At 44.1% G+C, this 26,359-nt stretch overlaps 1 protein-coding gene across 1 annotated transcript in view; it reads right to left on the bottom strand.

Annotated features, from left to right (window-relative positions):
* The window catches only part of PPP1R9A (protein phosphatase 1 regulatory subunit 9A), a 165,154-nt gene that overhangs the window by 58,153 nt on the left and 80,642 nt on the right, over nucleotides 1–26,359 (bottom strand). Inside the window, 1 exon segment of the mRNA XM_072154339.1 lies at nucleotides 1,421–1,553. Coding sequence (XP_072010440.1) covers nucleotides 1,421–1,553 — 133 coding nt within the window.

The following is a 26,359-nucleotide window of genomic DNA, read 5'->3' as shown; positions in this document are numbered from 1 at the left end:
GGTCTTCCTGAATCTGTCGGATTCCCCCCCCCCCCCCCAAAAAAAAAAACCTGGGGCAATTCAGGAAAAAAAATGGCGCAAATCGGTAATATTCGGGAAACCCCACGAAAAATAGCGATTCGGGCCCTTAGTAAATGACACCCATTGTGTTTACTGCATTATTTAGCAGTTTTATATAGCTACTGCCCGGTACTGAGGGGTGAGATAGAAACTTCCTATTTTCTCCAGAAGCCTCTGTCTGTGTCTGTACCTGTCCTTTGTTTATGAAAAGCATAAGAGGTATCATATAGGGCATTATAAAGAAGTACTAACCTGCACTAATGTGAATAAAGCACTTTGGGTGAGAGAGAAGCTTTCTACCGTCTCCAGAAGCCTCTTCCTGTGTCTCCCCTGCAGCTTCTCCTCTAACATGAGTAAGGTCATCTAAGACATAATATAGAAGTACTGACATGTACTGATGTTAATAAAGCACTTGGGGTGAGATAGAAACTTACTATTATATATTCAGAATCATCTGCCTCTCCTCTAGGAAGAACAAGCAGGCTCATATAAGACAATATCAATTTGTACTAACTTCTAATGACGGAATAAAGCACTTGGGGTGAGATAGAAACTTACTATTATATATTCAGCATCCTGTGTCTGTCTCTCCTCTTCTCTAGGAAACACCAGCAGGATCATATAAGTAAATTTAGAGAAGTACTAACTTCTAATGACGGGAATAATAATAATAATTCCTTCATAAAGTGCACACAGATTACGCAGCGCTGCACAGAGCTTGCCAAAATCGGTATAAAGCACTTGGGGTGAGATAGAAACTTACTATTATATATTCAGCATCCTCTGTATGCCTCTCCTCTAGGAAGCACCAGTAGGATCATATAGGACAATTTAGAGAAGTACTAACTTCTACTGCTGGGAATAAACCACTTGGGGTAGCCTAAAAAGTGTGATAGATGCAGTAATGATGTCACATCCAGGGTTGGGGGTGCGGGGTACAGATAGGTGGACACTCGTAGGCCCCTGTGGCTCATGGATATGCTTGATGTAAGATCTCACCTAGACATTGGTGTTTTAGTCTAGAAGAATGGTGAGAGGATGGAATGATGGATCATTTCAGTAGCTTTCTCAGCAGCCGCCTGGCATTGACTGCTCAGGTGGCTTGCGTTGTGTTAGTTGTAGGTTGATGTAATCCAGCCGCACCTTACAGTAAGTGATCATGTCATACAAACGCCCTGCGCTGGTCTTCATCTCCTCCTCCGCTCTCAGCGAGGGGTTAATGAGAGTATCTGTTACCCGGGGTGGTGATGTGATACCTGGTGCGTTGTATTGTCACGACACCTCTCTCATTAGTACAAGACGCTGCCATTTCCCCACGGAAACCTCCTATTAATTTTCAATTAGCGTGACGGAAACTTACCTTTCTCCAGATCCACCGGGAATAAATCCAACTTCTCCACTCGCTTCTCCAGCTCGTACTCGGCAGAAGCGGCCACCGGGTCCACCTCCTCGTTCCGCCTGTCGTAGTCCTCGTTGGAATATGTGTTGAAGACCTGAAGAAGAAAATAAGAGCAAAAGGTGAGAAATCAACTACAAATTCCATCAGGTTCACGTCACATGATGCGGTTACTACACGGATTATACAGGATAACGTGTGAGCGGGACATAGGGAGCAATGATCCCTACAGAAGGCAATCGAAACAATCAAGCAGCATTCAACATTGAGCAAAAATTCTTCAGTCCCGACCATGTGTAGGAAAGACAATAGTAGAAGTATCTCGTATCTACTGTATATAATCCAGTATAAGCCAAGTTTTTCAGCACAAAAAAATGTGCTGAAAAACCCTAACTCGGCTTATACTCGAGTCAAGAAAAAAAAAAGAAACCGTTTGGGGCTCGCTAGCTATATTCTACAGGGGCTGGCAGGCTATATACTACATAGGGCTGGCTGTATACTACCAGGGGCAGGCAAACTATATACTACAGGGGCAGACAGGCTATATACTACGGGGCTGGCAGGCTATACACTACAGGGGCTGGGCAGGCTGTATACTACAGGGGTTAGCTGGCTATATACTACAAGGGGCTGGCTGGCTATATACTACAGGCGGGCAGGCTATATACTAAAGGGGGCTGGCAGGCTATATACTAAAGGGGGCTGGCTGGCTATATACCACAGGGGGCTGGCTATGTACTACAGGGTCTGGCTGGCTATATACTACAAGGGGCTGGCTATATACTACAGTGGGCTGGCAGGCTATATACTACAGGGGGCTGGCAGGCTATATACTATAGGGCAGTGGTGGCGGACCTATGGCACTGGTGCCAGAGGTGGCACTCGGAGGCATCTCTGTGGGCACACAGGCCCTCTCCCAGGCAAAGAGTTTGCCAGACATGGCACCTCCCTGCAGTCTCAGGCAGTCCAAGCAGTGCCCTGCTTTTGTAAAGTGACCCATCCTGTGCTGCTTAGGCCTGTCCGAAGAGAGAGAAGGTGTGGACAGGGTTCGATTGGAGCTCAAAGATTCTGGTAGCAGTAAGTTTGTTACTGCCTAAATTGCCGTGTTGGCACTTTGGGAAAAGCTGGTGTGTTTTGGGTCTCATTTTGGGCACTCGATCTCTAAAAGGTTCGCCATCACTGCTATAGGGGGATGGTGGGCTGTATACTACAGGGGCTGGCTGGCAGGGTATATACTACAGGGGCTGGCAGGGTATATACCGTGGAGGCTGTGACCAATGCATTTCCCACCCCTGTCTTATACTCGAGTCAATAGGTTTTCCCAGTTTTTGTGTTAAAATTAGGGGTCTCGGCCTATACTCGAGCATATACGGTATCTATCTATATATCTCATATCTATCTATCTCATATCTATCTTTCTATCTTTTATTATCTATCTCTTGATGGGACTGTAGAATAATTTCATGCTCTTCGTACGTTGCTTCCGCTCTGTCCTTGTACAGAAAGTTCAATATGGATTCTTTAGTTCTATATGGATCCAGAAACCTTGCCAAGTTTCTGTTCTGGGTCTTGGCCAGCGTATCACATGCCTTTGTATTTTTTATAGAATGAGCTTCCTGCCAAGAATGAATATTCATTTATAGCGTCACAGCGCCCGGGGGAACATCTCATTAGGAGAAGACAAGACTTTTCCATACTGTTGTCTGTAACGGTCGTCTACTGATCCTAATGGTGGAGCTGGAGGCATCGGATGCCATGACATCACCCATGCTGGCTACTACTAAACACATAACACCTCCACAGGTGCCTCCCTGGGTATAACGTTAATGATTCTATTACTTCCAGTGTCACAATCCTTACAGAAAATTGTCTCTGACCCTTGATCCTAGAAATAAATCTAGTGAAAAAGATCCCTTATTGAATATTATTAAGGTGAAAACGCCATCTTAATATCTCCTTCCTAGGCTGAGGTATAATCATCTAAAGTTGTAGGCCCGAAGCCTGACCTGTTGTCATCACAACCTCCCAGTACTGCAGCCTCAGGCGTGAGGGCCTGTAACTTCATGTGATTGTATCTCAGCACAGGAATAAGATAATTGAAAACCGTTTTCACATTTATAAGTATAGATTTAAGGATTTTCCTGAAATTCCTCTGTAGGGTCTCTGTAATAAATGACTACAACTCTCAGCGTGTCTATTCATCTACTACTCTGACATGGCATGTAAGGATATAGAGATACTGACAAAGGGACACATTCAATCTCTGTTACCCATAAAAAGGATACGGAATCTGGTGTGAAAAAATAAATACATAACTAAATAATCAAATAATTAGGATAAAAACAAAAAAAATATCTCTTTTTTTACTAGAAAAATTAACAGTGATGACGCCTTTTCCTCTATGTCACGTTCAGCATAAATTTGTAGTACTATCCTACCAAATAGCTGGTCAGAATGTACCTAATTTGTGTACATATCCTCTAAAACTCCTATTCAAGGAGAGATCCACCCCACCAGCAGGGGGTCGCAGCAGGCACAGAGTATCATCCCCTGGTTATGTCCATCATGGAAGTGACAGGGATTTGAACATGTAAAGTTCAGAGATAATAAAACTGTATATGGTAGAACCCTAACATGAGAGGTGAGGATACTGTAACATGGGGATTTAGATGAATATTTTTTTATAAAACTACCCAGAAAAGAATTTGCCATGGTTTTGGTATTGGTATCTTCCTTGCCCTATCTAGAAATGTTTATCCCAAGCAGATTTTCCAGGTAATATTGTTTCACAACAGTGTCATAAAGTGACCTCCTACTTATGTCTCTCTGTGGCCACCCAGTGGTTGAGTGGTGCCATTGCAGGATTGTAGCATTGATTTCCTGGTATCCTAAATTGAATCTAGATTCATCCGTCTATCTGGGTCCTGCCTGACAGAGGAAATAGGATGTGATCTGATGGTTGTGTAAAGCCGAGCGGCTGATAAAAGCTGAATCACTCTGGAGGGGACGTTTGCATATGAATGTGGCTCTGCGGCTCGGCGAGCTGTCAGTCACTGGGATCGTTCCTGGACAACGCTTTAAAACCATATCCGGAACGTATAATGAAACGAGGCTCAGGCATTTAAAGGATTATCTCCAAGATAAAACCTTCCCGGCAATAAAACAGCTTGTAATAAAGTTGTCTGAAGGCGTCTGCCAATAAACGGCCGCACACAGGAACACAAGAGGTGAACGTCAGATCCTCGAAACACAACGAAGCTCATAACCTTCACACGTGCGCTGAATTACGGTAATAGGGTTATTATAGCTTGGTAGTATAGTAGTGTACATAGATATATGAGAGATGTGTAATCAGACCTTTGTGTATGTTGTTAGTAGCTGCAGGACTGTGAAATATGGATTTATATTCCAGGATTGTAGCTTCTCCAACAGCACTGTGCTGCCTTTACACTGCTGTGCTCTGTGTTCTCTGAAGACAATGTTAGGTATTGTCCCTGGAGAGCTGTGTAGTCATACCTTTGTGTGTGTTGTTAGTAGCTGCAGGATGGTGAAAATGCATTTATATTCCAGAATTGTAGCATCTTTAAATTAACTTGCAGAATGTCCTCACACTGCTGTGCTCTTAGCTAATTGCATTGAACTGCTGACAGTGTGATATATTCTCCCTGGAGAAATGTCTATGTGTAGTAGCAACAGGACTGTGAAATACACATTTATAATCCAGACAAACAATAGGTAGGTAGGAGTAGCACCAGTGAAAAACAGCAGAGGGTGTAGGTCTTCATACAGCTGGACGAGCCAAGATAAGTCCATCCGAAAAACGAAGCAGCGCTCCATAAAACGTACTCCACAAAAAAAGCGACATTTCGCCCTCTCTATGAAGGCTTTATCAAGGCATTGCAGGTTGTTTTGTTGCTATTTTTTCTGGTGTTTTTATACTATAGTTTCTAATAGTGCACTGGAGGTGTGTCCTCACACTGCTTTTCTCTTAGCTCTTTGCATTGAACTGATCTGCATCTTGCATCTGCTCTGAATAAATTTGGTAGAAGACTTCTCTTTGGATAATACAGAAGTCACTTAAAGCAGAGAGGAGGGGTTGTGAAGCAGATTTTTCACCCAATCGTGTCCTTTAACCATCTACTACATGGACCTCAATATGGATGTGATGTCCTTACACCGTGCACCATGTACTACATGGACCTCAATATGGATGTGATGTCCTTACACCGTGCACCATGTACTACATGGACCTCAATATGGATGTGATGTCCTTACACAGTGCACCATGTACTACATGGACCTCAATATGGATGTGATGTCCTTACACTGTGCACCATCTACTACATGGACCTCAATATGGATGTGATGTCCTTACACCGTGCACCATGTACTACATGGACCTCAATATGGATGTGATGTCCTTACACCATTCACCATGTACTACATGGACCTCAATATGGATGTGATGACCTTACACTGTGCACCATCTACTATATGGACCTCAATATGGATGTGATGTCCTTACACCGTGCACCATGTACTACATGGACCTCAATATGGATGTGATGTCCTTACACCGTGCACCATCTACTACATGGACCTCAATATGGATGTGATGTCCTTACACTGTGCACCATCTACTACATGGACCTCAATATGGATGTGATGTCCTTACACTGTGCACCATCTACTACATGGACCTCAATATGGATGTGATGTCCTTACACCGTGCACCATGTACTACATGGACCTCAATATGGATGTGATGTCCTTACACCGTGCATCATGTACTACATGGACCTCAATATGGATGTGATGTCCTTACACTGTGCACCATCTACTACATGGACCTCAATATGGATGTGATGTCCTTACACCGTGCACCATGTACTACATGGACCTCAATATGGATGTGATGTCCTTACACTGTGCACCATCTACTACATGGACCTCAATATGGATGTGATGTCCTTACACCATGCACCATGTACTACATGGACCTCAATATGGATGTGATGTCCTTACACCGTGCACCATGTACTACATGGACCTCAATATGGATGTGATGTCCTTACACAGTGCACCATGTACTACATGGACCTCAATATGGATGTGATGTCCTTACACTGTGCACCATCTACTACATGGACCTCAATATGGATGTGATGTCCTTACACCGTGCACCATGTACTACATGGACCTCAATATGGATGTGATGTCCTTACACCGTGCATCATGTACTACATGGACCTCAATATGGATGTGATGTCCTTACACTGTGCACCATCTACTACATGGACCTCAATATGGATGTGATGTCCTTACACTGTGCACCATGTACTACATGGACCTCAATATGGATGTGATGTCCTTACACTGTGCACCATGTACTACATGGACCTCAATATGGATGTGATGTCCTTACACTGTGCACCATCTACTACATGGACCTCAATATGGATGTGATGTCCTTACACCGTGCACCATGTACTACATGGACCTCAATATGGATGTGATGTCCTTACACTGTGCACCATGTACTACATGGACCTCAATATGGATGTGATGTCCTTACACTGTGCACCATGTACTACATGGACCTCAATATGGATGTGATGTCCTTACACTGTGCACCATCTACTACATGGACCTCAATATGGATGTGATGTCCTTACACTGTGCACCATCTACTACATGGACCTCAATATGGATGTGATGTCCTTACACCGTTCACCATGTACTACATGGACCTCAATATGGATGTGATGTCCTTACACTGTGCACCATCTACTACATGGACCTCAATATGGATGTGATGTCCTTACACTGTGCACCATCTACTACATGGACCTCATTATGGATGTGATGTCCTTACACCGTGCACCATGTACTACATGGACCTCAATATGGATGTGATGTCCTTACACTGTGCACCATCTACTACATGGACCTCAATATGGATGTGATGTCCTTACACTGTGCACCATCTACTACATGGACCTCAATATGGATGTGATGTCCTTACACTGTGCACCATCTACTACATGGACCTCAATATGGATGTGATGTCCTTACACTGTGCACCATCTACTACATGGACCTCATTATGGATGTGATGTCCTTACACTGTGCACCATGTACTACATGGACCTCAATATGGATGTGATGACCTTACACTGTGCACCATCTACTACATGGACCTCAATATGGATGTGATGTCCTTACACCGTGCACCATGTGCTACATGGACCTCAATATGGATGTGATGTCCTTACACTGTGCACCATGTACTATATGGACCTCATTATGGATGTGATGTCCTTACACCATGCACCATGTACTACATGGACTTCATTATGGATGTGATGTCCTTACACCGTGCACCATGTACTACATGGACCTCAATATGGATGTGATGTCCTTACACTGTGCACCATGTACTATATGGACCTCATTATGGATGTGATGTCCTTACACTGTGCACCATCTACTACATGGACCTCAATATGGATGTGATGTCCTTACACTGTGCACCATGTACTATATGGACCTCATTATGGATGTGATGTCCTTACACTGTGCACCATCTACTACATGGACCTCATTATGGATGTGATGTCCTTACACCGTGCACCATGTACTATATGGACTTCATTATGGATGTGATGTCCTTACACTGTGCACCATCTACTACATGGACCTCAATATGGATGTGATGTCCTTACACTGTGCACCATCTACTACATGGACCTCAATATGGATGTGATGTCCTTACACCATTCACCATGTACTACATGGACCTCAATATGGATGTGATGACCTTACACTGTGCACCATCTACTATATGGACCTCAATATGGATGTGATGTCCTTACACCGTGCACCATGTACTACATGGACCTCAATATGGATGTGATGTCCTTACACCGTGCACCATCTACTACATGGACTTCATTATGGATGTGATGTCCTTACACCGTGCACCATGTACTACATGGACCTCAATATGGATGTGATGTCCTTACACCGTGCACCATGTACTACATGGACCTCATTATGGATGTGATGTCCTTACACCGTTCACCATGTACTACATGGACCTCATTATGGATGTGATGTCCTTACACCGTGCACCATCTACTATATGGACCTCAATATGGAGGTGATGTCCTAACACCGTGCACCATCTACTACATGGACCTCAATATGGATGTGATGTCCTTACACTGTGCACCATCTACTACATGGACCTCAATATGAATGTGATGTCCTTACACCGTGCACCATGTACTACATGGACCTCAATATGGATGTGATGTCCTTGCACCGTGCACCATGTACTACATGGACCTCAATATGGATGTGATGTCCTTACACCGTTCACCATGTACTACATGGACCTCATTATGGATGTGATGTCCTTACACCGTGCACCATCTACTATATGGACCTCAATATGGATGTGATGTCCTTACACCGTGCACCATGTACTACATGGACCTCAATATGGATGTGATGTCCTTACACTGTGCACCATGTACTACATGGACCTCAATATGGATGTGATGTCCTTACACCGTGCACCATGTACTACATGGACCTCAATATGGATGTGATGTCCTTACACCGTGCACCATGTACTACATGGACCTCAATATGGATGTGATGTCCTTACACTGTGCACCATGTACTACATGGACCTCAATATGGATGTGATGTCCTTACACTGTGCACCATGTACTACATGGACCTCAATATGGATGTGATGTCCTTACACCGTTCACCATGTACTATATGGACCTCAATATGGAGGTGATGTCCTAACACCGTGCACCATGTACTACATGGACCTCAATATGGATGTGATGTCCTTACACTGTGCACCATGTACTACATGGACCTCAATATGGATGTGATGTCCTTACACCGTGCACCATGTACTACATGGACCTCATTATGGATGTGATGTCCTTACACCATTCACCATGTACTACATGGACCTCATTATGGATGTGATGTCCTTACACCGTGCACCATCTACTATATGGACCTCAATATGGAGGTGATGTTCTAACACTGTGCACCATGTACTACATGGACCTCAATATGGATGTGATGTCCTTACACTGTGCACCATGTACTACATGGACCTCATTATCAATGTGATGTCCTTACACCGTGCACCATGTACTACATGGACCTCATTATGGATGTGATGTCCTTACACCGTGCACCATGTACTACATGGACCTCATTATGGATGTGATGTCCTTACACCGTTCACCATGTACTACATGGACCTCATTATGGATGTGATGTCCTTACACCGTGCACCATCTACTATATGGACCTCAATATGGAGGTGATGTCCTAACACCGTGCACCATGTACTACATGGACCTCAATATGGATGTGATGTCCTTACACTGTGCACCATCTACTATATGGACCTCAATATGGATGTGATGTCCTTACACCGTGCACCATGTACTACATGGACCTCATTATGGATGTGATGTCCTTACACCGTGCACCATCTACTATATGGACTTCAATATGGAGGTGATGTTCTAACACCGTGCACCATGTACTACATGGACCTCAATATGGATGTGATGTCCTTGCACCGTGCACCATCTACTACATGGACCTCAATATGGATGTGATGTCCTTGCACCGTGCACCATGTGCTACATGGACCTCAATATCAATGTGATGTCCTTACACCGTGCACCATCTACTACATGGACCTCAATATAAACCCCAAATACTACGAGGATCTCAAAGCTCACATAATGAAGATCCTTCATCTATAATGATCTGCTAAAAACAACACAAAACTAACATACAACACATCCCCCGACTCCATGTGATGGTGCCCCAGGTTATGTCCTTTACATCTTAGGTTTGCATAATTCCAACACATGACCATAAACTAGTCAGACATCTGTAGTAGACACATTTACAGGACGCGCTGTGACGAGATCTGGCGGCTCGCCAAGACTTGGGAAGACGAGTGGATTCTGACATAATTAATCTGACATTACTATCGCCGCGGTGAACTTTTCACTTGGATTTGCCATGACCTAAATACTATTAACGCTTATCTTTACTACTGTGGTTCACTGCGAGAGGAGAGCAGCCACCCGCCATGGGCTCCATCAATGGTTTGTTGGGTTTGGAAATTCAAAAAATACTAGAAATGGAATTAGTGGCAATTTAGCAAATTATGTTTTTCCATCCTACAGATAAGGTGTCCTCTCACCATAGATATTGATGGTATATTGTTGGCACCAAAATCGTATCGTTGAGAGTGTGACTGTTTTGACCTGCATCATTCCCTTAATAACAAGTAACACTATTGGTTGGAAACGCTCAAGCTACTTTGCCACCTGACTGATCAATCTGGAGGCCTCATGGTCGGCCATTGACTGGAATCTATTATCTTTGTGCCTTCACCATGTAAAAAGGCACATGGAGCCAATAAGAGATGGGAGGCCGATGTTTTTTCCTAGTTCTATGCCAGTCTGTTCTAGGGATCAGCAATGATCAGGTTGGACAGGCTAATGAGAGACAAGTAGCATGTCCTACTAATGGGACAACCCTCAACGTCATCATAGATGTTAATCCTAGTCTATTTCCAGGCTGCTAAGGGATCAGCCATGATGAGGTTGATCAGGCATGTCCTAATAATGGAACAACCCTCAACATCATCATTGACCAGTAATGATCAAGCATGTCCTACTAATAGGAAAACCCTGAACATCATCTTAGATGTTTAGGACATATTCTTAGTGGACATATCCAAGCAGTGTGAATCTTAGTGTTGTGACCTCCACCATCCCTAAAAAGAAGCTATTGGTAGGAAATAGCCATGCTTCTCCAGTCTCCTGACCTACATGGAGGCCTTATGGTCGGCAATTGACTGGAATATAAACTTTTTGGCCTCTGTAAAAAGACAACTAGAGCCAACAACAGATGGCAGGTCACTGTTTCTCCTAGTCTATGTCCAGGCTGTTCTAGGGATCAGCAATGCTAAGGCTAGACCTGGTGATCAGACACAGGTAGCATGTCTTACTGATGGGACAACCCTCGGTGAGAATCTTACTGTTGTGAGCTACTACTTTGTCTCCAGACTGATCCACATGGAGGTCTCATGGTCGGCCATTGAGAGGACTCTATTATCTTTGTAGCCACTGTAGAATGACAACAGTGGCCAACAAGAGATGGCATGCCACTTTCTTCCTAGATCTATGCAAGTCTGTTCTATGGATCAGCAATGATCTGGTTGGACAGGCTGATCAGACACAGGTGGCATGTCCTACTGACTGGACAACACACCACATCATCATAGAAGTTACTGGCGTATTCTTACCACCGGCATCTCATCAGCGAGTATCTTACTGTATTGAGCTCCACCAATCAATAAAATTAATTAACACTTTAGGTAGGAAACATTCAGGTAACTTTGTCTCCCGACAAATGAACATGTAGGTCTCATGGTCAGAAATTGACTAAAATATATTGGGGGTCATTTACTAAGGGCCCGATTCGCGGTTTCCTGACGTGTTCCCCTGAATATTTCCGATTTGCGCCGATTTCCCCTGAATTGCCCCAGGATTTTGGCGCAAGCGATCGGATTGTGGCGCATCGGCGCTGGCATGCACGCGACCGAAATCAGGGGGCGTTGCCGAACGAAAACCCGACAGATTCTGAAAAACCGCCGCATTTTTTTAAAAAAATGTGTCGCGGAGCTTGCACTTACCTTCACTAGGAATAGGCCAGTGTATTTCAGTGCGCTCCGATGCTCTTCAGCGCAGCAGCGCCGCCTGGTGGACGTCGGAGGAACTACCTTAATGAATCCCGGCCGGACCCGAATCCACCACAGAGAACGCGCCGCTGGATCGCGAATGGACCAGGTAAGTAAATCTGCCCCATTGTCTTTATGTCTTCTGTAAAAAGATGATTGGAGCCAAAAAGAGATGGAAGGTCATTGATTATCCAAGCCCATGCCCAGTCTGTTCTAGGGATCAGCAATGATCAGGGTAGCCAGGCAATGTCCTACTGATGGGACAACCCTCAACATCATCGTAGATGTTGAGGGAATATTGTTGCCACCAACATCTCTTTGGTGAGCACCTTAATACTGTGGGCTCCATCAATCATAAAATCGTCAGGTTGGACCACATTGACCAGACATTGGGGGCATGTGGTCTTGTTGATGGGACAACTCTTTGATGCTGAAGAACCTTACAACCCACAGGTAGTTGCAGGTGATGAGATATCTTAAAGGGACACTTAGAAGCCATATTGGCACTTTTTAAGAGGTGCATTTTTTTAGACAATTTTAAGGGGAATTCCCAAGGATCAAGATTAAAGAGAACCTGTCATCAGAAATTGACCTAATAAACCACTACCAGTATGTTGTCAAGCAGCTGAACACCTTCCAGATCATGTTTCTTTCATGACCCAGTGTGGTGGCATCATCCAGAAAATCAACTTTGAAGTGAGATGCAAGTTGATTGCATAGAGTCAAGGAGGCGGAGATTTCCTCACTGATGTCAAGCTCTCTCTCTTTCTCACAAAGCCCTTATCACTGTAATTGATGGTCCTATATCCAGAGAGATCACTAACCAGATCTCTTGAAGTCTGATACATGGGGGGTCATTTACTAAGGGCCCGAATCACGTTTTTACGGTGAGTTACCCAAATTTTTCCATTTGCGCCGATTTTCCCTGAATTGCCCCGAGTTTTTGGTGCACATGTTCGGATTGTGGCGCATCGGCGCCAGCGTGCACACAAAGGAAATTGGGGGGCGTGGCCAGACAAAAACCCGACGGATTCAGAGAAACCGCCGCATATAAAAAAAAAAAAGTGTCGCGCTTACCTGCACCCAGCATGGCTCGGTGAACTTCAGTGCATTCCGATGGACTTCAGTGCAGCAGCGACACCTGGTGGACGTCGGAGGAACTGCCTTAGTGAATCGCCAGAAGACCCGAATCCTCCACACAGAACTCGCCGCTGGATCGCGAATGGACCGGGTAAGTAAATCTGCCCCACAATGTCAATCACAGAGGAGGAGGAGTTCAGAGCTCCCCACCCTGACTTCAGTGTTAAACTCTCCTCCTCCTTGACTTTATACAACTAATTTACATCTCACTTCAAAGTTGATTTTCAAGATGATGCCACCACACTGAACCTTGGAAAAAAAACATAACTCGAAGGTATTACGCCGTTTGACAATATTGTGGTGTTTTATAAGACCAATTGCTGATGACAGGTTTCCTTTAATGGGAAGAACTGAAGCTAGACCTGAAGCTATGTCTCCAGGTAGGAGACACAGAAGACAAGACGCTGAAAGATACGTCAAGCATCATACATTGTAGATCGGAGGGAAATGAGGAGTCTAGACAGGAGATTACTGTGTAATAGACGTTCATATTGGTTAATGCGGTTTTTAGAGATGTAAGTAATAATAATACTGTGTCTGGAGAAACTATGTAGGAAAAACAACAATATTAAGCCTTAAAGGGATCCTGTCAGCAGCACAGACCATGCAGACAATAGCCAGTGTTAGGTATTATCCCTGGAGAGATGTGTATTCATATGTTTGTGTATGTTGTTAGTAGCAGCAGGACTGTGAAATATCAATTTATAGTGCAGGATTTTATCTTTTAGAAGTTCAATATGGATGTGTTGTAACACTGCTATGCTCTGTGCTCTCTGCAGCAAATATTAAATATGCTCTGCAGAAATGTGTAATCAGACCTTTGTATATGTTGTTAGTAGCAGCAGGGCAGTGAAATATGGATTTCAATTCCAGTTTGTAGCTTAAGGTACACTGTGGTTGTGTCCACACACTTCTGTGTTCTGTGCTCTCTGTGGAGTTTTAGGTATTGTCCATGGAGAGAAGTGCAATTATACCTTTGCGTATGTTGTTAGTAGCAGCAGGACTGTGATATAAGGATATTTTCCTTAATTGTAGCTTTTCCAAATGCACTGGGGGGCGAATCCTCACACTGCTGTGCTCTGAACTCTCTGCATTAAGCTGATTAAACGCTTTTGCTGGCTTCTTTACTTAGAGCAGAGGTCAAGCACCGGTGAGGAACACAATGCAGAGAACTAAGAGAAAAGCAGTGTGAGGTTTTGTCTGCAGTGGACATAGAGAAGCTACAATGCAAAGAGAGAAGGACTTGTACAGTAATAATGACTAATCAGCCTCCGCTTCGTTACAGTGTATCAGCGGCTTGATTACTGCTCTCCCTGCAGGACGCCATCAGCCTCTCAAGCGTGTCATGTAATGTACAACATGTTCACATTACTGCTGGTCACACGTCCCGTCCCCTTAAGACTGTACTGAGCGTCACTTCCAGCAAACACGGAGTCAGCGCAAACAGATTCATCTGAACGCGGCCCTAACTTCACTTCCTGAATTTGGTGGTGGATTAAAGCAAACAAAACCCAGGGGGAAAAAAAAGTAACCTATGGAGGAGATATAAATGGCCGCACACCGCGCTGGTCATACGCCTGAGTTCACGATTCTTCATTCCCTTCTGAGGACGTTGCGTGACAGCGAGACGATTGTGTGTGATGTGACGAGATTAAGAGTCACCTAATTCCATAATCCCAATACTTATCAGGACATAATATGATGAGGACCCGGAATTACGGGAGGAGGATGCCCCCCCCCCCCCCTGCAGTGCACTCTGCTACCACCCGGATCAATAGGACACCCCCAATATATCTACATACATACTGACTTAAGGACACCCGACTTACAGACGACCCCTAGTTAAAGACGCACCTCTCTGGCCCCCGTGACCTCTGGTGACCTCTCTGGATGCTTTACTATAGTCCCAGACTGCAATGATCATTACTGATAATCCTTGGTCCCATTACAGAAAAAAATCGAATTGTCACTGGGGCACTGATTGCCCCAGTGTTTGTTCTCTTTTTTGGATTTTGATTTATGTTGAACCCAGTTCTGCCTTAGTAAATGCGTTTTGGAATTGTCCTTTGTCCAATTCATTTGCGCCAAATTTGTCTCTATTTTTTACCCTACAAAGTAAATCTCATTTGTGAGCAATAATGAAAGGAGACTGAGAAAATGTGACAGAAGGTTCAGGGCGTCATCTCTGCACATAAAGTCTCCGCTTGTACAATGTCCGGAGCTCATTGTGCTGTAACTGCAGGGACTAAACGTTACAGATATGGGGAAAAAAAAATTCTTGCTGAAATGAGTCTTTGCCTTTACAGGCGGTCCCCTACACCCGACTTACAGACAACCCATAGTTACAGACAGACCCCTCTGACCTCTGGTGACCTCTCTGGATGTTACTATAGTCCCAGACTGCAATGATCAGCTGTAAGGTGTCTGTAATGAAGCTTTATTGATAATCCTTGGTCCCATTACAGCAAAAAATGTTTAAACTCCAATTGTCACTGGGGCCAAAATTTTTTTTGTCTGGATCTACAATTATAAAATATACAGTTCCGACTTACATACAAATTCAACTTAAGAACAAACTTCCGGACCCTATCTTATACGTAACCCGGGGACTGCCTGTATTATTATAATTTACATGAAATGGCGTCTGATAATATTCTCAGATCTGTACAATAAGACAATAATCACTCCCAGAGATGATCCCATAGACAATGATGAAGTCCTTACTGGAGAAATGTTACATTTTATAACTGAGCAGAACTAACGAGTTGCGCCAGATTTTTGCGCAAAAAAACGCTCAAAACAGTCTAACAGACTATGATTAATGTCCCCCTATATCGGCATATGTTGCATATTTTGACACAAATATGCAAATACGAAAAAAAAAAGTTGCAAATATAATAGAAAAAAAAAAGCAAAGCTCAAGTTAAATGACCCCCGTGACACCATGTGATGCCAGTAGTGACCACATTGGTTTAGTTTCTAGATCGCATCTCTGCACTATGCACGGACAATGAATAATGTAACGAGGCATTTAACACCTCGCGCGCAGTAAATGTAAATCCATTGTCCTAGTGACTGCTGGCTCCGCCCACTTGTCCTCGCTGGTTCCACTAAACTAATAAAGTGGGATTTACACACTGTGCCTTTAAGGAGTCACCCCTGACCTCCGGTGCTGGAGTAGAGCTTATTATTAGGAGATGTTGTGCCCAGTCCTGACCTTGTACTAGTGAGTGGATGTAACAAATCTCCGGTAATGATGGTCCGTGGTGTCCGGGTCCCTGGAGAAGAATCCTGCAGACTCTTATTGATTGTACTGATGGAGTCACTGGAGTCGGCTCTCCTGTCTGTCTGTCTGCCTGGTGTCGGCAGTGGGGGCCCTGCGGACTAGTGCCCATTTATGTACAAAAGGCTAAAGGAGGGACACATTGATGTTATCCCAGATTGGCCGATTTTAAAAAACACCGAATTGATCAGTGGCATAAGGGATAATAATAATTCTGTTATTTATATAGCGCACACAGATTACACAGCGCTGCACAGAGTTTGCTGGATCAGTCCCTGTACCCATAAGGCTCACAATCTAATCACCTACCATTATGTTTTGTAGTGTGGGAGGAAACCGGAAGACCCGGAGGAAACCCACGCAAACACGGAGAGAATATACAAACTCTTTGCAGATGTTGAACCTGGGACTTGAACCCAGGTCCCCAGCGCTGCAAGGCTCTAATGCTAACCACCGAGTCGCCATGCAGCCCAATGTCATTTAACACTATACAGGCAGTCCCCAGGTTATGTACAAGATAGGTTCATTAGGTTTGTTTTTAAGTTGAATTTGTATGTAAGTCAGAACTGTACCGTTTATAATCGTAGCTCCAGGCAAATTATTTTTTTTTTGTCCCAGTCCCATTTTGCTGTAATAGGACCAAAGATTATCAATGAAATTCCATTACAGACACCTTACAACTTACAATTGCAGTCTGGGACTAAAATAACATCCAGAGACTTCACCAGAGGTCACAGGTGGCAGAGCGGTCTGTCTGTAACTAGGGGTTGTCTGTAAGTTGGATGTCCTTAAGTAGGGGACTGTCTGTACTTGGTGGCAGGTCCTCTTTAAAGGATTTGTCCAGTACACTGCTGCATAATAAAAAGTCACTGAACTTGAATCGCGTGTCCAAAACATTATAATTTCCCAGAGTCCAAAACAAGAGAGAACTGTGATGTCAGCAGAACATGTTCAAGATTCAGACTCAGGATAGTAGATACTTTCTCCCTTCTAATCCAGAGATTAATATGTATGGACCTAAACCTGGATATATTCTGGAATGTAGAAGAAAATTCATGTATAGGTAATATATGACTTTATGTTATTTATGTCATAGAAGGAAAGAAGGTATAGATAGTAAATAGATATGCGACATAATAGATAGGTATGAGATAGATACATATTAGATATGAAATATAGATAGATAACAGATATGTGATAGAGATAGATACCAGATATGTGATAGAGATAGATAACAGATATGTGATAGAGATAGATTACAGATATGTGATAGAGATACATAACAGATATGTGATAGAGGTAGATAACAGATATGTGATAGAGATAGATAACAGATATGTAATAGAGATAGATACCAGATATGTGATAGAGATAGATAACAGATATGTGATAGAGATAGATTACAGATATGTGATAGAGATACATAACAGATATGTGATAGAGGTAGATAACAGATATGTGATAGAGGTAGATAACAGATATGTGATAGAGGTAGATAACAGATATGTGATAGAGATAGATACCAGATATGTGATAGAGATAGATAACAGATATGTGATAGAGATAGATAACAGATATGTGATAGAGATAGATAACAGATATGTGATAGAGATAGACACCAGATATCATAGTATCATAGTATCATAGTATATAAGGCTGGAAGGAGACGCAAGTCCATCAAGTCCAACCTTCAAGAATGAAATAAATGTTTTATCCCCATAACCCGTGATATTTTTTCTCTCCAGAAAGTCATCCAGGCCTCTCTTGAACATGTACATAGAGTCGGCCATAACAACCTCCTGCGGCAGAGAGTTCCATAGTCTCACTGCTCGTACAGTAAAGAACCTTTGTCTATGGTGATGGTAGAATCGCCTCTCCTCTAGGCGTAGAGGATGCCCCCTTGTCCTGGTCACAGGCCGAGGTATAAAAAGATCTTTGGAGAGATCCTTGTACTGTCCGTTCAGGTATTTGTACATTGTAATGAGGTCTCCCCTCAGTCGTCTTTTTTCTAAACTGAATAATCCCAAATTTTGTAATCTGTCAGTGTATTCTAATCCCCCCATTCCCCTAATAATCCTGGTTGCTCTCCTCTGCACCCGTTCCAGCTCTACTATATCCTTTTTATACACTGGTGCCCAAAACTGTACACAATATTCCATGTGTGGTCTGACCAGGGATTTGTATAAGGGCAGAACTATGTCTTTATCATGAGAATCTATTCCTCTCTTGATACATCCCATTATTTTATTTGCTTTAGCAGCAGCCGCCTGGCTCTGGTCACTAAAATTAAGTTTACCATCCACCAATACGCCCAAGTCCTTTTCAGCTTCAGTTTTACTAAGTAATTGACCGTTTAGAACATAATTATACTTTTTGTTTCCATGGCCCAAGTGCATAACTTTACATTTATCTACATTAAACCTCATCAACCATTTCTCTGCCCATCCCTCAAGCTTCCACAAATCCCTCTGTAATGCTAAACTATCGACCTCAGTATTTATTACTTTACACAGCTTAGTATCATCTGCAAATATTGAAACTTGACTGTGTAAACCCACTACAAGGTCATTAATAAAAATATTAAAAAGAAGTGGCCCCAATACTGACCCCTGTGGCACTCCACTGGTAACATCAACCCAATCTGAGAATGTGCCATTAATGACGACCCTCTGTTTTCTATCACTAAGCCAATTACTTACCCAAATACACAGATTTTCTCCTATTCCCAGCAGTCTCATTTTATATACCAACCTTTTATGTGGCACGGTGTCAAATGCCTTTGAGAAGTCCAGATATACAACATCCACAGCGTCCCCCAGATCCAGTCTTGAACTTACCTCCTCGTAGAAACCAATCAGATTAGTCTGACAGGACCGATCTCTCATAAACCCATGCTGACGCTGGGTTATAAGGTTGTGCACAGTGAGATACTCCAGGATAGCATCTCTAATAAACCCCTCAAATATTTTCCCCACCACAGCAGTTAGACTTGCGGGTCTGTAGTTTCCAGGATCGCTATTTGATCCTTTTTTGTATATTGGTACCACATTTGCTATGCGCCATTCCTGTGGAACATAACCAGTCCTCAGTGAATCTTCAAATATTAAAAATAACGGTCTGTCTATCACCGTACATAATTCATGCAGAACCCGGGGGTGTATGCCATCTGGCCCCGGTGATTTATCTATCTTAGTGGTTGCGAGGCGGCGCCGTACCTCTTCCTGGGTTAAACTGTTGACATTATAAAAAGAATTAACATTATTCCTCATTGTGTCTTCCACCAGGGGATTTTCCTGGGTAAAGACAGCTGAGAAGGCGACATTCAGTAGATTGGCCCTTTCCTCATCTCCTTCCACCATGACCCCCATGTTATTTCTAAGGGGACCCACACTCTCTGTTTTTAGTTTCTTATCATTTATATACTTGAAAAATAATTTGGGATTATTTTTGCTCTCCCTGGCAATATTTCTTTCAGTCTCTATTTTTGCGGCCTTTATCTGTTTTTTACAGGATTTATTTTTCTCTCTATAATCCTGTAATGCCTCATCGCTACCTTCACGTTTTAGCACCTTAAACGCTTTATCTTTCTCGCTTATTGCTTTCCTTACAAGACTAGTTAGCCACATAGGGTTTTTCTTGTTCCTTTTATGCTTTTTCCCATAAGGTATGTGTTTCTCACAGGACTTTTTCAGAATATATGAGAAAAAGTCCCATTTTTGGGGGGGGCTTTTGTCCTTGAGAGCATTATCCCAGTCTATGCCTTTTAGGTCTTCCCTTAGTTGATGAAAATTTGCCCTCCTGAAGTTTAGAGAGTTGGTTGCCCCTTCACTAACGCTCTTAGTAAAGCGTAATACAAAATCAATGATATTATGATCACTATTCCCCAGGTTCCCCCCAACCTGTAGTTCTGATACCCTATCAGGTCTGTTGGTAAGGATAAGGTCCAGCAGTGCCCCCCCTCTTGTTGGCTCCAGGACTAGTTGCGACAGGTAATTGTCTTTTGTTGTTGACAAGAACCTGCTACCTTTGAAGGACCTGCATGTTTCTGCCCCCCAGTCGATATCTGGGTAATTGAAGTCCCCCATGATAAGTACTTCACCTTGCTTTGAAGCCGCATCCATTTCACTTATCAGCATTTCCTCTGCTGCCTCCATTATATTTGGAGCCTTATAACAAACCCCTAGTAATATTTTATTTTTATTTTTCCCTCCTCTTATCTCCACCCATAGGGACTCCACATTTGCGTTACTGACGTCATCTCGCAAGACGGGCTTGAGGCAAGAATTCACATATAAACAAACCCCTCCCCCTTTTTTATTTATACGATCCTTTCTAAAAAGACTATAACCATCTATAGTAACAGCCCAGTCATAGCTACTGTCCAGCCATGTCTCGCTGATACCCACTATATCATATTTCCGTTCCAACATCAAGAGTTCCAGTTCCTCCATTTTGTTTGTGAGGCTTCTGGCATTTGTGTACATACACTTTATATGGTTTTCCCTGTCCGTATTCCTTTTGTCCTTATTCCCCAATCTCATTCCAGCCCCCCTTCCTCCCCCATGGACTATGGCTCTTCCCAGCTCTCTATGTACACCGTCTATTTGCCCTGCACAAGTGTAGTTGCCCTCCCCCCAGGTCTCTAGTTTAAACACTCCTCCAACCTTCTAGCCATTTTTTCCCCTAAAACAGCGGCCCCCTCCCCATTGAGGTGCAGCCCATCCCTACTGTAGAGCCTGTAGCCCACAGAAAAGTCAGCCCAGTTCTCCATGAACCCAATCCCCTCCTTTCTACACCAACCTTTGAGCCACTTATTTACCTCCTTGATCTCCCGCTGCCTTTCTGGTGTGGCACGTGGTACAGGCAGTATTTCGGAGAAAATTACCTTTGAGGTCCTTGCCCTGAGCTTATGGCCTAAATCTCTGAAATCATTTTTAAGGACCTTCCACCTACCTGTTACTTTGTCATTAGTGCCAATGTGGACCATGACCGCTGGTTCCTCACCAGCCCCTCCCAGTAATCCATCAACCCGATCCGCAACATGCCGAACCCGAGCACCCGGCAAACAACACACTGTTCGGTATGCACGGTCTTTGTGACAGATTGCCCTGTGTGTTCCCCTAATAATGGAATCTCCCACTACCAGCACCTGTCTGACCTTGCCTGTGCTCCCATTACCCTTCTTACTGGAGCAGACATTCCCCTGGTTGCTAGCGGCCACATCTTTCTGCAGCATTGCTACCCCAGAGCTGATATCCCCCTCATCCGCCAGCCTGGCAAACTTATTGGGATGCACCAGATCAGGACTAGACTCTCTACAACTCTTCCCTCTACCCCGCCTTCTACATGTTACCCAACTAGCTGCCCCCTCACTCTGCACCTCCATACTTCCCTCCCCACAACCATCTTCCCCAGAGAGTTTGTGCTCCAGGAGCAGCAAACTTCGTTCCATATTATCAATTGCCCGCAGCCTTGAAACTTGCTCATTTAGATCCAGAATCTGGGCTTCCAGATGAGCAATTTTCACACACCCCACACAGCAGTATTCCCCCTCGAACGGCAGTTCAAGGAAAGCATACATGGCACAGGATGTACACCGTGTAGCAATGCCACTTATGGAGTCCATTATTCTAATGGGGATTACAATAGAATTATGCACAGAAAGAAGAATTTACAGTCAAAGTAACACAGAACACAGAAGTTACCTGCTAAAGCCCCTCAAACTTAAGTCCCTTAAACGTAAGTCACACTTAAGACACTGCACACACTTGAGATCAATGCACACTCGCTGCCAAGCTCATACACTCGCTTTGCTAATGCTTTTTTAAAAGTTATCTGCCACAAAAATCTGCAGAGCTCACTGCACAAGATCTGGCTGCAAACAGCACTGCCCGCAGTAGTATACAGCACAGCCCCCAGTAGTATACAGCACTGCCCCCAGTAGTATACAGCACAGCCCCCAGTAGTATACAGCACAGCCCCCAGTAGTATACAGCCTACCCCCATCAGTATACAGCACAGCCCCCAGTAGTATACAGCACAGTCCCCAGTAGTATACAGCACAGCCCCCAGTAGTATACAGCACTGCCCCGAGTAGTATACAGCACAGCCCCCAGTAGTATACAGCACAGCCCCCAGTAGTATACAGCACAGCCCCCAGTAGTATACAGCACTGCCCCCAGTAGTATACAGCACAGCCCCCAGTAGTATACAGCCTGCCCCCAGTAGTATACAGCACTGCCCCGAGTAGTATACAGCACAGCCCCCAGTAGTATACAGCACAGCCCCCAGTAGTATACAGCACAGCCCCCAGTAGTATACAGCACTGCCCCCAGTAGTATACAGCACAGCCCCCAGTAGTATACAGCACAGCCCCCAGTAGTATACAGCCCAGCCCAGCATAAAAAAAAAAAAATAAACTTATATACTCACCCCGATGCTCCCCCGATGTCCGCGCCGTCTTCTTTCTTCTGTTGGGCGCCGCCATTGATCTTCCCCGGCAGGCGCCTAGTATGACGCGCCGCTGCTGACGTCATACTAGGCGCCGACCCGGGGAAAGACATGGCGGCGCCCAGCAGAAGAAAGAAGACGGCGCGGAAGACTGAAGACAGCACAGCGCGGACATCGGGGCCAACGGAGGGTGAGTATGCGCCCCGATGCCTTTTTGAGGCTGCCGGCAGCCATCGCTGTGCAAACGCCCGCGATCGGTGCTAGCACCGATCGCGGGTGTTACCAGTAAGCCTTTGCTGCAATATGCAGCAAAGACTTACCGGCTATGGAGAGGGCTCAGCCCGTGAGCCCTCTCCATGCACCGGGACCCGCCGTATAAGACGATTACCGGCGTATAAGACGACCCCAGAGAAGACAGAAGATTTTTCTGTCTTTAAAAGTCGTCTTTTACGCCAGTATATATCAGGTGCAACACTGAAAAACTCTTGCTCGGCGAGTCGAAAAGTTGCACATTTTGACATAAATATACAAATGCCCCAAAAAAGTTGCAAATGTAATAGAAAAAATAAAAGCTCAAGTTAAATGACCCCCGTGACATCATATGATGCCAGTAGTGACCACATTGGTTTAGTTTCTAGATCACATAGACAATGAATAATGTAACGAGTAGTGATGAGCGAGTATACTCGTCCGAGCTTAATGCTCGGTCGAGTATTAGCATACTCGGACCGGCTCGTTGCTCGGACGAGTATTTGCCCTGCTCGATAACGAGCATTTAATTTAAAAAAAAAAAGTAAAGAACAGTAAAAAAATACAATTAAAACATTTAATTTAATCATTTAATTGAAGAAAACAGTGAAAGAACACTGCAGAACAGATTGCAGATGTTCGCAAACATCTGCGATCTGCTCCGGAGACACGCGTGCAGAACGATGTTCTCTGCAATAGTATTTGAAGAACAATATGTGTAGAGAACAACTTGCAGATGTTGTCAAACATCTGCAAGTTGTTCTTCACACATATTGTTCTTCAAATACTATTGCAGAGAACATCGTTCTGCACGCGTGTCTCCGGAGCAGATCGCAGATGTTTGCGAACATCTGCAATCTGTTCTGCAGTGTTCTTTCACTCTGTTCTTTTAGTGAAAACATCTGCACTGAACAGTGCTCGTTCAGTTTTTAATTTTACTAAAAAATGCTCGGGTCTCCCATTGATTTCAATGGGGCTCGTTACTCGAAACGAGCACTCGAGCATCAGGAAATGTTCGGCTCGAGTAACGAGCACCCGAGCATTTTAGTGCTCGCTCATCTCTAGTAACGAGACATTAAACACCTCACGCCTCGCATGCAATAAATTTAAATCCATTGTTCTAGTGACACTTGTCCTCGCTGGTTCCACTAAACTAATAACGTGGGATTTACACACTGTGCCTTTAAGGAGTCACCCCTGACCTCCAGTGCTGGAGTAGAGCTTATTATTAGGAGATGTTGTGCCCAGTCCTGACCTTGTACTAGTGAGTGGATGTAACAAATCTCCGGTAATGACCGTCCGTGGTGTCCGGGTCCCTGGAGAAGAATCCTGCAGACTCTTATTGATTGTACTGATGGAGTCACTGGAGTCGGCTCTCCTGTCTGTCTGTCTGCCTGGTGTCGGCAGTGAGGGCCCTGCGGAGTGGCCCTTTATGTACAAAAGGCTAAAGGAGGGACACATTGGGGCAGATTTATCAAGCTGTCTGAAAGTCAGAATATTTCTAGTTGCCCATGGCAACCAATCACAGCTCCCCTTTAAAATATTCATGAGCACTGGTAAAATGAAAGCTGAGCTGTGATTGGTTGCCATGGGCAACTAGAAATATTCTGACTTTCAGACAGCTTGATAAATCTGCCCCATTGATGTTATCCCTTACTGAGATCCAGTGACATTTAAAGGGGACCTGTCACTAAGTACATCATGCTAAATAACACGCCCCATGTGATTGGTGCTGTAACACTGAGCGATTTGCTTTTTGTTTTTTAAAAAACCATCCACCCAATCAAAAGATATGACCCTGAAAAGCTTATATGTACCCCTTACATATACCCCTTATATGCAGAACACCAAGAGACACGCCCCTGGTGGGCGGTACATATAAACTTCCAGGAGCCGTATCTTTTGAACGGATTGACGGATTTTAACTAATCAAACACCAAATTGATCAGGGGCATGAGGGATAATAATAATAACTTTATTTATATAGCGCACACAGAGGGACAGATTTACTTACGCGTTCTCCGAAGTTGATTCGTGTCTTCCGGTGATTCACTAAGGTAGTTCCCCCGATGTCCACCAGGTGTTGCTGCTGCGCTGAAGTCCGTCAGAGTGCACTGAAGTTCACGAAGCCAGGCCGGGCGTCGCATGAGTGCGTGTCATGCGACACATTTTTTTTTTAAATACAGCGTTTTCGCCGAATCCGACGGGTTTTCCGACGACCACGACCCCGATTTCCGTTGCGTGCACGCTGGCACCAATGCGACACAATCCGATCGCGTGCGCCAAAATCCCAGGGCAATTCATGGAAAATCGTAGCAAAACGGTAAAATTGTGTAACCCGACGTAAAAACGCAATTCGGGCCCTTAGTAAATGACCCCCAATATCCGCAGTTCTGCACAGAACTTGCCAGATCAGTCCCTGTCCCCAATCACCTACCAGTATGTTTTGTAGTGTGGGACGAAACCGGAGGAGCCGGAGGAAATCCACACAAACACAGAGAGAACATAGAAAACTCTTTGCAGATGTTGAACCTGGGACTGGAACCCAGGTCCCCAGCGCTGCAAGGCTGTAGTGTTAACCACTGAGTCACTGTGCTGCCTGATGTCATTTACCCCTATACAGGCAGTCCCCGCGTTGTGTACAAGATAGGTTCATTGGCTTTGTTTTTAAGTTGAATTTGTATGTAAGTCAAAACTGTACAGTTTACAATCGTAGCTCCAGGCAAATTTTTTTTTTTTTTTTGTCCCAGTCCCATTTTGCTGTAATAGGACCATAGATAGACACATAGATGGACAGATACAGGCAGTCCCCGGGTTACATACAAGATAGGTTCTGTAGGTTTGTTCTTAAGTTGAGTTTGTATGTAAGTCGGAACTGTATATTTTATCATTGTCAACCCAGACAGAATTTTTTTGGTCTCTGTGACAATTGGATTTTAAAAATGTTGGATTGTCATAAGAACCAGGAGTA

The sequence above is a fragment of the Engystomops pustulosus genome, chromosome 5 (genome assembly GCF_040894005.1).
Source record: "Engystomops pustulosus chromosome 5, aEngPut4.maternal, whole genome shotgun sequence".
NCBI lineage: Eukaryota > Metazoa > Chordata > Amphibia > Anura > Leptodactylidae > Engystomops > Engystomops pustulosus.
Note: the sequence above shows the minus strand (reverse complement) of the source record. Positions and strands in the feature narration are given on the sequence as shown.